Source organism: Rousettus aegyptiacus, unplaced genomic scaffold (genome assembly GCF_014176215.1).
Source record: "Rousettus aegyptiacus isolate mRouAeg1 unplaced genomic scaffold, mRouAeg1.p scaffold_m13_p_5, whole genome shotgun sequence".
Lineage (NCBI taxonomy): Eukaryota > Metazoa > Chordata > Mammalia > Chiroptera > Pteropodidae > Rousettus > Rousettus aegyptiacus.
The window spans coordinates 77878911-77892584 of NW_023416308.1; the positions used below are offsets into that span (position 1 = coordinate 77878911).

Sequence of the window (13674 nt, forward strand, 5' to 3'; positions counted from 1 at the left end):
ATGTCCTCCTGCAACACCAGCACTTCTGGTCATTCTATTTTCCTTCTCACTGGCTTTCCAGGCCTGGAAGCTGCTCATCATTGGGTTTCCATCCCCATCAACCTCATCTGTGTGGTTTCTATCCTGGGAAACAGTATCATCCTCTTCCTGATCCGCACGGATACAGCCTTACATGAACCTATGTACCTCTTCCTGTCCATGTTGGCAGCCTCTGATCTGGGACTCTGTGCCTCCACCTTCCCAACTATGGTGCGGCTTTTCTGGCTGGGTGCTCGTGAGCTACCCTTTGATCTCTGTGCAGCACAGATGTTCTTCATCCATGCCTTCACCTATGTGGAATCTGGTGTGCTGCTGGCCATGGCTTTTGATCGCTTTATTGCCATCCGGGACCCTCTACACTATGCCACTATTCTCACTCATTCAACCATGGCCAAAGTAGGGATTGCCATCCTGGTGAGGGCTATCCTGCTCAACCTCCCAGGACCCATCCTCCTGAGACGTCTGTTTTTTCCCCAGATAAGTGTACTTTCTCACTGCTACTGCCTACACTGTGATCTTGTGGGACTGGCCTGCTCAGACACCCAGATCAACAGCTTGGTTGGCCTGATATCCATCCTCCTCTCACTGGGCCTTGACTCCTCTCTCATCATGCTTTCATATGCCCTGATCTTACGGACTGTGCTGGGCATTGCATCACCTGCGGAACAGCTCAAAGCACTCAACACGTGTGTCTCACACCTCTGCATTGTTCTTATTTTTTATTTGCCCAAACTTGGGCTGTCTGTGTTGCACCGAGTAGAGAAGCACAGCTACCCTGCTCTGGCAGTGCTCATGGCCAACTTGCACTTCTTGGTCCCACCCTTTATGAACCCCGTTGTTTACTGCATCAAGTCTAAGCAGATCCGTCAGGGCCTCCTAAAGCGCTTCCAGCAGAAAAGGATTGATGTTCCCTAGAACAGCAGAAGGACCCAGAGGCACATGACCCCTATGAGTCAACCTGGGGCTTAGAGTCGAAGAGGATTAGTGGTGAAGAATTAATTTTTAAAAAATAATTCAGCTCTAATTTATGATCCCTTTGAGGGGCACTATCAGCTTCTATAATTAAAGTTTTTGGGACTGAGACTATTGGAAAGCATATCAAAGTATCACCTTGATAATCCCCTCAATTGCTCTACCTGATTAGAGTCAAACTGTTTCATACTCATATATACTGTGACATCTCCTTACTTAGGGACTTAACCACACTAACTGAGAGGATGCATGTATATATCCATTTATCAGTTACCTATCTTTTTTTCCCCACTGAATTTTCTCTCTCCACCCCTGCCCCATTTCATTTCTAAACCTAAGGAAAAACTATATTCCTATTATAAGTAAAAATATTATGTATAAATAAACTATATTCACCTTACCACTGGCCCTCCTCTCTCGAATTTTATATTAACCAACTCATATACCAAAAAGTGGAAAGGGGAGTAGGTGGTGGGAAACTCATAAGACAACACTGTGTGCTGAATTTATCTAGCACTTATTTGTAGCTCATGGAGTGATAATTTTCTCTTGGTTCTTTTCGTGTGTGTCTTTGCTTTGAACTAGAGAGAAAATTTGGCATTGCCAAACCCAGGAGGGCTGTTCAGTATAATTTCTAGTGCTGGTTTCTCAAGCATCAATTGTAAAGGTGGAATAGCCTGCCACTCCCAATGCAGGTGATCTGCTAGGATATAAGCTCCATGAGGCCTGAGATTCAAGGACTCTTCTGTTCACTGATGTATCTCCAGCTCCAAGAACATATAGCATCTATCATATAGTAGGTACTCAACATATATTGTTAAATAAATTAGTCAAGAAGACAAAAGGGCAAAAGATTCTTACAGCTGACCCCTAGGAAGGGAGAGGACTGTGGTATTGGAATGTCTGAGGCCTGTGGGATAACAAGTAGTTGATAAGCTGCAACGGAATGAGGTGAGGGTGGATGCCAAAGACCTTGGGAATAAGGTGTGATTCTCTCCATCCTATATGGTCAAGAAGGCTGTTTGTTTCTCAGGGTGCAGCTCAGAGAGGAGCTAAGTTTTTTTTGTAGAGCTTTTTCTAAAGCTTCTTCCAAACTTCTAGGAGGAATTTTACCCATAAATTAAAGGATGTGTCACTCTATCACTAGCCTTGCTTGTCCTGCTCAGTCTTAAAACAGCTATACATTCCTTGAAGAATTGAAATAGGGTGTTGCTGGTGGAAAATACTCAAATTTAATAGAAAAAGCCATCATAGAAATTTTAGAAAGTGTCTTGCCTATATCTATGGCCATTAAGACAATTGGGAATTTAATGGTCATAAGCATTTCTGTCTGTTATTTCCATAAACTGAGACAAGAGAGAATGAAGGACTCAGAGGTAAGAAGGCAGGGTGGGGGGCTGGGAATCCTGTACATACAGCTCTAGTTGGAAAGCTTATTTCCTGTATTAGATGTATTTACATTGGCCACTTAGCATAAATTCTGAGGATCTCAGAACCCTGTGTCTATCAGTAAGAAGGAGGTCATTGCCAAAACCGTGTGCTTAAAAGTTACAGATCCTGTCCACAGAGCCCAAAAAGCAAAGATAACAAATCACAAGTTCAGAGTTACCATTTTAGAATATCATGTCTAATAGTAGTCAACTGAACTTTTCAGTAAATCCATTTTGGCTACTTTGAAAGAGGAGGTCATTTGAATGGATAGCATATGCTCCATGACAAAGTTCTTTATCAGGACCACAAATCATGGACTGAACAAGAAACTGTGTTATCCAGACCACTCTGTCTACCTCACCCTTCACCCCAACAATGAGAAGGTTCTGATCAAGAAGTCAGCACTTCTCTCTTGCAGAGGTTTCCACCTGTCTCTATCAGAAACCCTGAGCTGATGTGATGGTACTCAAAACCACAAGCAGCCTTGAGTAGTTAAAGCAAAACAAAAAACATTGTATATGGGCCTTGGAGCTGGAAATCTCTCTTCAGAGGGTTAATAGAATTAAACTTGGACTTAAATCTAGGGTTGTGGGCATCATTTGACTTTGTTGTTTTTGCCTTTTCTTAACAGCTGCTCTGATCTTGGAGGTTTCTCCCTCCCATAATCCCTGTCACCTAATTGCTAGTCATCCCATGGAAGAGATCTGGGGTCTCTGTCTCTACAACTTTACTTTTGGGATGCAGACACCTCAGTATGTCCCATAATACCTTCCTCTACTCCATAGACCCAATAACTACTACCTGAGGCTGACATAAGGGAGAGTTCTGAGATGGTCTCTAAAAAGATTTGCTACTAGTTAAAAGGTTAAAAAGTTAAAAGGTTAAAAGGTTATCAGTGATCCACTGCCCATGTCCATGAATCTCTTTTTGTTTGTCATGTTTGTTTGTTGCTTTCAGTTTTATAGCTCACATATGAGTGAAATTATATGGGTCACGACTTTTTCTGTCTGACTTATAATGCTTAGATTAATAGTTACCAAAGGGAAATGGGAGAGTGGGGAGGTAGGTAGAGGGGTAAAGGAGGCCAAATATTTGGTGATGGAAGGAAATTTAACTGTGGGTGGTGAATACGCAATGCAATATACATATGATATATTATTGAATTGTACACTTAAAATCTATTTGATTTTATTAACTGATGCCACTTCGATAATTTTTTTAAAAAGATTAATGCATCTGTATGTCATATCCTGATAGTTTTAACAAAATCTGTGTACATAAATTTAAAGTGCCTGCTCTTAACCTTTAGGCTGATTCGACTGCCACCCACCTATGCAGAAAATTAAGTAAAACCTCACCTCTAGCCTATACTAGCTGTGTGACCTTAAATTAGTTATTTCACCTCTCTGAACCTCCATTTCCTCATTGTAAAGTGGGTGTGATACCTATCTCACAGAGATGTTGTAAAGATTCAAGTATATAATGTACATAACACTAAATCCAGCAGCACAGAACCAGTTTTAGGTGTCTTCATATGGTTATTTGATCAATACCTGTCTTTCTTATTCACCGTAGGCATCATAAAGGCATTGTTCTTTCTGACTTGTTTAACCCTAGCACTTTGCACATGGCCCAGAATATTGTAAGCCCTTTTATATACAAAATAAATGAATGAATAAATGAAAGGCTAAATTTCTGGCAAGTTGTGAATGCAATTAATTACTTAATTTTTATTGAACTCAATAGATGCTAGTATTTATTATTATCATTATGTATCAGGTAGCTTTGCATCAGATATTAATATCAAGTAGCCTTGATTTTGGGAGGGAAATGGCAAGTGATAGTTTGTTGTAAATACAGAATTTTTGTGCAAGATCACGTTGCTCCATAAACTCGCTGAGTTTATTAATTGGAAATAAGTCTCTATAGGACTCTAAGTTCCAAAGGAGTGATCTAAATCTGGTTTAAAATATCTGATATATAATGCTAGGCTCCAAGGTTTGTTCTGGATTAACTGGAGAATATGCTCTAAATCTGTGACACTCTAGAACTGGATGGGGTCCTTAGTAGCTGGACAATGAATAGTTGATGAATCTCATACAGTTTTAGGTCAAGTAAAAATTTTGTACACACTTTTATGCTAGGCCTGACTTCTAGCATTCAAGGAATTGGGTGGTGGATGGTCCCAGACAAGAGGAGGAGGAGAAGGCTTATAGAAACCAGAATGTATGTCTCAAGTTCTGCAAAGCCAAGTCTTCCCACTCAGATTATCTACATTGTTCATGGCTCGGCCATGGGAAAGTGATTTCCTAATAGCCCTCTATAAGGCAAAGAGTTGCTTTTGCCTTTTACAGGGGAAGAAAAGGACATCTATAGAGATTGACCTAAAGAAAAATTGCTCTGAATTCATTCAGAGTGATGTGAAATTATGATTAAAGCAAAATTATCTATGTTGTAATGCTTTGTGAATTAGAACAATAAAAGGAAAATGGCCCTCTGAGTGATATCCTTCTGAATTCCTTCTTCCTTCCCCCATGGACCAGTGTAAGAAGATAATTTGTGAGAGACAAGAGAGAAATTGAGGTCAACTGCATAAAAAGCATGCAAAAGAAAGAGCATGGAAGGGAGAAAGGACACAGAAAATGACTGCATTCCTGGATCTCACTACCATATGATGGGCCTTGCTGGAAAGTTGTCTTACTCTTATTCTGATATTAAGAAAAGCTGCTAGTTTCTGTTTTGTTTTTAGAGCTATGCCAAGAAACAGATACAAGCCATTTTCAGGCATCTGAAATATAGTCTGATTTTCAAACTCCAGTTCTAACTCCAACTACTTCTCTCACCTTGGGCAATTGCTTCATTTCTCTTTAAGCTCAGTTTCCATATCTCTATCATTGAAATTATAGTCTTTGCTGCATAAAATTGTTTTGAGGATTAAATGGGACAATATATATACAACATCAAGAAATACAAGAAAACTTAATAATGTATAGATCGTCTAATTATTACTATAAGCAAAATGCAATGTAGGTCCAACTATTAATATAAACAGTTAGGTGTCCCTTAGACCCCAAACGTCTGGAACGGTCACCTTGTATAGTTCTCTGCCAATACTCCTAGACCAGGTACTAATTTAATCACCCCTCATCAAAGCTCTAGGAACTCCAGGAGACCTCTCTCAAGCTTCAAGTACAGGTTTGAGAGTTATCTTATTCCCTAGCATTCCAGCTCTAAACAAACACAACTTCACAATTTGTCTACCTATCTATATTACTAAGTGCTTTACAAAACTGACATTTAATCATTTAATACCTTAGAGGGCTGCTACTGCTATTGTGTCTTTATAGAGGAAGAAACTCTGAAGATTGTGTCCCAGATTTAGGTAGGCTTACCTCTCATACTGCTACACACACTCTTCCTGAAAGGCTTCTATCGATAATAGGCTCCTATTTATTTTTCATGGTTTATATGGGACTTCTCATGAAAAGAAGTGTTCATATTCCTTCATTTATATGTCTATATATCCTCATGTAGGCATTTATAAAGCATTTATTACAATATACTGTTTTTTCATAGGCTAGGATTTTTAGTTGAGAGACATCTTAGTTTTTTAACTTTATTCTAAATACTTTCACTGTGTAAAGACTTAAAAAGTTGTTAAATGAATTAATTAATAATGTTTTTGTTATGGATAGAGCACTAGCAATTTGTATTTTCTTGCAATCAAATATTTAAAATTATGGTTATATCACGTTGAATCTGCATTTGGGGCTACATAAGGGAAAAGTCCCCATTTAGTGCTAGATTCCATGAGTTTGTCTTTTAATAAAGCATCTCACCCAGGCTAGGTTAAGTTTCCATCTCTCTAAAACTGCCAGTCCTGTCAGGTATGATTTGTAAAGATAAATATTAATAATCATGTATTTATTCTGATGTCAATACTTAATACCTGCATGGTTGGTGAGCCATTTTCATTGCATGAGATAATGAAAGGAAATCCTGTAGCATTAACAGCTTCTGTCTTTCAGGTCTTCATTGTTTTTTTCTCCTTCCTTCCTCAGGGTAGTTTTTTTAAAATTGATTTTTAGAAGAAACTACTTTATTGAGGTATGGTTGACAAACAGAAAGCTGTACATTTACTGTACACAACTTGATGAGTTTAGAGATCTACCCTACAGTATGGTGCCTATAGTTAACAATACTGTATTATATACTTAATTTTTTACTAAGAATGTAACTCTTATGTTCATTGTCCCTATTACACACAGAATAAAAAAAAAGGCAGGAGGAAACTTTTGGAGATGATGAATATATTCATTGGCAGAAATTGTGGTGGTAGGTTTCACAGATCCCTTATTTTGTTGGTATTATTTACTTGATATTTTTTAGGAAGATGTGCACCCTATCAATCCAACTGCAATCAAATATTTGAAATTATGGTTATAGCACTGCTATCACTTCTATAGCACTTCTATCACAGGAAAATAAGTAGATTTGCAGCAATGCCCACTTTAGCTTTTGGCCTTTACTCAGACGGAGGCCTTTAGTCATCTTTTCCCCTCTGTGTAGTGTAACATACAATCGTACCTCTAAATGGCTTGATTTATTGTGGCTAAGATTAGGAAATAGCAGATTCGTATATATTACTGGTTGGATTATACAACCAGCCACATAAGAATGAAGATACTAACATCTTAAAAGGTCAAATGTAATAGGAAACAAATGAAAACGTCCAGTTCACTCACTTGCATTCAGACATGACTGTATTCTATGGTTGGCACCAGCTTCATCTTCGTCCCATAAGGGAGAAAGTGTGGTGCACACAACCACTCAGAGGCAGAACCTCCAACTGGTCTTTCAGGCTTCATCCTTCTCTTGCTGCTATCCAATTTTTCTGCTCACTTTCAAAAAAACTCAAAAATTGTTCTTCCCATACTTATCACCAAATTTTTCTTGAGTGTTTATACCAATTAGGTTTTGTCCTCCATAACTCCAATAATATGGCTTTTATCGAAGTTCCAAAGAACTGACTCTACGTTGCCAACTCCATCTGTTTCTATCCATTGCCTTATTGGCAACATTTGTCACAGGTGGTCACTCTCTTCACCTAGTAATATTTTTTTCACTTTTCCTCCAAGATACCATACTTTCTTGCTTTTCTTCATTACCATCCTTGGTCTTTTCTTCTCAGACTCCTTAGATATTTCCTCACGGTATCAAATTTAGTTTGTGTCAACCTGAATTCATACGTTTGCCTTAATGGCTATCTAGCCAGCCAGCCAGAGGGCCCTAGGAGTTGCTTGTGATGTTCTTGAGGTTGCAGAAACAAGTTACTTCTGTTGCTGCTACCTTGTTTGCCCCAGGTTGCAGGGCCTGCTGAAGAGACTGTTCTCAGTCTTTTATATTGTTCCTGACACATCCTGACATCACTGCACACCATGCCTTCACTGGTATTGTTACACACCATTCAGCTCTGGCTCTGAGGCTTCCCCGTTACTTCTGAGAAATGAAATATATGGCACTTGCTTAGATAATTACACATTTGCAACCTGGAAGTACAAGGAAATTAACTCACCAGAGGTGTGACTTTAACCAATGGAAAATAAAGAGTCATCAGATAAATTATCTTTCTCTCTCACACTTCCCCCAACTCCAATTGTGATCTGTATTGAGATGAATTAGCTCAATAGAGTCCTTTGAAAGATCTTTGGGTTACTGAGCAATCAGCTTGTGGCAAGTTGGTGGCAGCACAGTAATACACTCCTCTGCCTCACTTCTTTATGCCCTCTTTTATTCCTGGCAAGATATTACACTCTCCAATATAGCGTTTGCATGTGTAGTTTTACTTCCAAGCTAAGAGAGTCAATATAAGAAATGGCCCTTGAAAGTAAATTCTCAGGTTGATATTTTGTCTTTTTATTGCATACCAGTCTGAAAACAGAAACCACATTGCTGATGACAAATAGAGTGGTGAAAATACATGTCACACAGTAATTGTGAAATACGATTACTAAAGATTTCCCATTGTTAGTTGGAATGAGGTAAAGATGAAAGAAAATGCTTAAATAGAGGGAGGCTGGAATGCTTGATTGGCATGGGGGCATGGTAATGTTAAGGATTGTGTTGTGGGTTGACTTATTTTTGATGGCACTGGGAACCTTGCAAAAAGAAAATAGGTTTGTGCCATCCAACTAACTTTAACTTAAAATGCGATGTAAAAGGTAGAAGTCCTCAATGGTAGCTTTAAAGGAGACTCTAATTTCCTCCATCAAGAGGAGAGGCTACCGAAAATCAGCCTAGGATATGATTTTAAAAATGGAATAAATAGAAATATGACTAAATGTATAGTCTCAGTGGGTCATCTACATCAAAATAAATTCCCTGATAGAAAAAGCGTGGGTCCTTAAGGGCTAAAAATGAGGTGTTTCAGTGAATAATCCTAAAACTACTGGACCTTCAATGTTTTCTGAACTTTCCAGGCTGGCAAAAGCACCTTCCTTCCCTCGCCAGAAGATAGCAGTGTCTCTTTGCCTGGGAATCATGATATAACTTCATGTAAAGCAGAAGCTCTGCAAGGACTTTCTCATTCTCTTCAAGATCCATTTCATCATTCTTCATCACTCTTCATTGCTTCCAAGCCAGGTTACATACAAGAACAGTGCAACTGGAGAAATAAAGTACCTGCTTCTAGAGAAAATAACTTACCTGCAAACGAAATTGTAGAATGTATAATTGTGGTGTACTTCTTATTCCCCTCTCCCTGCCCCCCTGGCTAAAGAAACCCAGAAGTCTGTGAAACCCATTTGAGAAACATTTCAACATAATAAGATTTCTGTAAGATTCTTACTTCATCACTCTCTTCCCTTTGCTTCTTTTCCTCTTATGACCTTTATCCTGAGGTGGCTCAGGCACTTCATATCAATCTTATGACTTTGGCAACTGTCTCCTTTTCTTGGAAAAACTGAATGGAGGTTTTCTTAATCTACTTCATAAGAACATCCTTCTGATTCTAGCCACCAAAACATCTAGTATCTGTTTTCTGACTTTTGAGATGGCCAGGGCAGTGATCTTATTCATTGCTACTCATGCTACTCATTGCTTCAAAGCATTATTAGTAGCAGTAACTTTAAGCCCATCTAATCACTCATCTGAATAGGATACAGGGTTGGCCCCCGGCCTATTTGAGTTACACAATAGAGAAAAGTGGTATCCTGAGAAAGGTTTAGAGCCCTAATTTATCTGGGAGAATAAAGAGTGGGTATTAGAAAGGACCAAAAAATCAAAGGGATCTAAAATTGAGCCTCAAGTGAAAAGAATAGATGGGCCTAAGGAGAAGATGAGCCAACAGAGTGTTACATGTTATAATGGATCAGCTTACCAGAATGAAAGGAGGAGAGAGTGCAATCCTGGCCATGAGGTGTAATTCTTCCTGTATTACAAAGTCATGGAGACTGCAACTAAAATTATTATTCAGTGATTGAATAATAACTTTACTTAGAGTAGCATCCCTGATATCAGCAATTTCCTTGTGTTAGGAACACAGAGTTTGACATTTAAGTTTCACTAACTTGGGATAGGTAATATCTCAGCCTTTGATTAAAACTTCAGAAAGGCTGTGCCTTAATAGTATATATACATCTAAGTACTAAGGGATATGATCTTGGAATAAGAATAAAAATGAAATAATAAAACCTAAAGGTAAATCTCATAGGATCTGCTAGACAAAAAACTAAAACATCTCAAAAAAGATAACAAAATCCACAGATTTTTCAATGCATCATTTACAGTGTCCAGTATACACTGAAAAATTACTGTACATATTAAAAAAGCATAATCAAGACAACAAGGTCAACAGAAAGAGACTTTTGATAACCCATATTGTAGAAATAGTGACAAACATGTTAACATAACTATAAAAACAGTTTAAAGATTCTACAGGAAAAGAATAAATGGATAATGGTTTGTGGATTTAAACAGAAATTTATAAACTGTATAAAAGAATCAAATAAAAATTCCAAATCTGCAAATACATCTGAAGTAAAAAAAAAAATTAGAGTTGAGAATAATACCAGATTGGATAATACAAAAGTATCAGTGAACCTGAAGACCAAGTTAATAGAAGAGAGAAAAGAAATAACATAAATGGATAGAGTAACATGTGGGTCTTTATCAGTTAATCTGACATACGTGATTGAAGTTCCTGAAGGAGAGGAAAGAGAATAGAACATAAAAATGCCTTGTGAACTAATTGAAAAAATTCTCCAAATTTACAAAATTAATTCATTGACCCAGGAAATTCAGTAAGCCCCAAACAAATGAATGCAAGTAAAATTACATTGACACATCAAAGGCAAACTCATGAAAATCAAAGATAAAGAGAAAAAATGTAACAGAAGACAGTCAAAAAAAAATACATATATGGGAACAAGAATAAGAATGAATGACTTTCATAAGAAAAAAATGAGGTCAAAAAAGAGAAACATCCTATTTTAAATGCTGAAGGAAAAATAAACCTGTCAATCTAAAATCCTATAGCTTACAAAAAATTTTTATCAAAAATAATATTTAAGGAAATACTTTTATGAAAAAGCTGAGATAATTTCTTATTAACAAACCTGTACTACAAAAATACTAAAGAGAAATACTACATAGAGGTTTGGATATATAGGAAAGAAAAAAGTGGAGAGCAAGGATATTGCCTGGAAGAAGCTAAAAGGAACTTTCTGGAATTATGAAAATCTGTATCTATATCTTCATTAAGGTGGTGATTATACTGATGTTTATATTAATCAGTGATCACACTATATGGTTAATATATGAATTTAATTTTAGATAAATCATACATCATTAAAAAGCCATAACCAATGCAGTCCTAATTAGGATATAACTTTTTCTCTTGACTTCCCTTATACTTTGAATGTAAATATTCTAGGGATCAGTATTTATTGGCCAATCTGAGGTTTCTCATTGCCTGGAAACCTGGTTTGTCCGTAGGCAAATTAAGGCTATTAATTTCATGTGTGCTGAGCCCTGGAGTGAAGGAAAAATTATTATGGGAACATGGAGAGTCTCTGAGGGTACATGGGGGGATTTTGCTGAAGTCTCATTTGTTTTATGACCAGGCATTTATCTTTCTGAATCACCATTATATTTCCAGCCCCTAGAATAGTGTTTTCATGTTGCATGTTCTCAGAAATGTCAGTGATGTTAGGAAAAGAATTATTCCCTTATTTCAAGGTTAAAACTTATCAGATTTTGGGGCCTAGATTTATAGAAACTCACCTGGTAAAGATTGAAAAGCATAGAATTTAGAATGAGAAAGATTTGAGTTTGAATGGCTCTGACATTTATTTGCTTTCTTAGACAAGTTATTACTTTCCTAATTTTCTGTCTCTGACTTTGTAAATTGGGGGTAGTTAATTATATGCTCCTCATCAGATGATTCTGAGAGTACAGTAAGCCAATGCACACCTCTTGGTGCACTGCAGTTTTACAATCTAATGAACCATTTGCTGCCATTGGATGAAATTCTGGTGACTTAGGTCATCCTGAGCCTGCTAGAAGCCTTCTCCTATGTAAGCTCTTTTTTAGCTTATTAAAATGCTTTATCCAGGAGCCAAATATCCATCAAATACCTATCAATCTGCCTGCAGATTCTGATCAGTGATGTCAGAACAAGAGACCCCTGAGAACTCCGGAATCTAATGGGCTTTCTAGTCATAGCCACCACTTGCATTTTTATAAACCTGCTCAGGTCAAATTTCTCTTTTCTCTCCAAAGGAGGGGCCTGGTGTCTTTCCTGGACATTTGAGGCTTGCTGGCAGCTCCATGTGGCCATTTCCAGGGAATAGAAGAAAATACTAAGTATGTCAGACTTGCTACTATCTAGCCTGAGACTTTGTTCCCACACCTTACACCCATGCATGGTTAAAGGCTTCTGAGACAGTGGCCTTTCCTACCTGTACATAGGTGGAGCGAGATGAGGTAGGCTTTGGGACCTCATTTTCCCTGTGAAAGTTAGGTGTCCTTATTCAGTACTCATGGTCCCTGTGCTTACTCAATCATATCAGTTAAATGTGATTTGTCTGTTTCCTTATATGTAGGTCTACTCTGAATAACAATGAGCAGTCACAATGAGGAGGACTTTTAACCTAATCAACTCAATACCCTTAAATTTCAGCAATATATTTGACCCATAGTCCATGTTCAGTGAAAAGCTGGAAACTCTCCTCTTCCAGAGAACCTTCCTTGATGTATTATATCTCTGTACAACAGACACAGTTTGCCCATCATTCTTTATTTGTTGTTGTCCCTATGGCCCATTGCTAAATGCTCTGACTCCACCTCTGTTAGTTTACAAACTGGCCTCAGTATGTGAAGGATGGGTAGAGACTTAAGAGAGAGGTAGACCACTCCAGATTGGTAGGTAGGAGTTTTAATAAGAAAACTCACATATAGGGCTTTTCTTGGGCAGCTGCAAGCTGAGTAGATCCCCATGCTAACCCATCAGAATCTTTAAAGTTTTTATAGAGACTTTAACTGGGTTCGGTCACATATTCCATCTAAATGGTCTCTATGCCTTAGTTTTGATAGAATATGTCCTTGGAACAGCTCTCACTATGGGAACTGTAGGCAGAGTGTTCTAAGGACAGGGGAGGAGGTGAGGAGCCTCCAATTGCCTGGGTCCTGCTTGAGAGTCAACTGGTGGTCACATCCTCTTGAGTACCTTCTTCAACTGTCTCTCCGCCTCTCTAATATTGTGTGTGTGTGTGTGTGTGTGTGTGTGTGTTCGTGTGTGTGTGTGTGTGTTTCTTCCATCAGACTTAGAGCTCACTGAGGGAGGTATCCATGAACTTTATAATAGTATAAACACTTGACTGTGAACGAGAGTTATTTTTTCTTGTCAGACCAGTAGTCATATCTTTCTCATTTTATCAAGGTCTCTTGGAAACGAGAGCCATGTCAGAACAGCAGAGTGGCATTCCCTGGGAGGTCATCATCATCTTGGTGACCATGTTTCCCATTAGACTGGAGTTCTCTGAGCTGTGTAACAATATCTACATCACAAATGGGAAACACCTGATGGTTCTTTCCCCATCAGATTTGTGCTACACCTTCTTATTAAAGTAAGGATACCATTGAGTGTGGGTTTCTTTATCCCCACTGTGCTGAGTGCCACTGGCCTCTTAAACATAAGGGACAAGATAGGGTTCTAGAGTGGGGTTGACAACT

The 13674-nt window shown here is 38.2% G+C and overlaps 1 protein-coding gene across 1 annotated transcript; it reads left to right on the top strand.

Annotated features, from left to right (window-relative positions):
* Positions 1-954, top strand: LOC107517320 (olfactory receptor 51L1-like). The gene has a single exon (XM_016157898.2). The coding sequence runs from the start codon at positions 1-3 to the stop codon at positions 952-954; it is 954 nt and encodes a 317-aa protein (XP_016013384.1).
* The last annotated feature ends 12720 nt before the right edge of the window (positions 955-13674 follow it).

Bases quoted from the DNA above. Each gene is read 5' to 3' on its own strand.
- LOC107517320 (XM_016157898.2), top strand. From the start codon at position 1: ATGTCCTCCTGCAACACCAGCACTTCTGGTCATTCTATTTTCCTTCTC.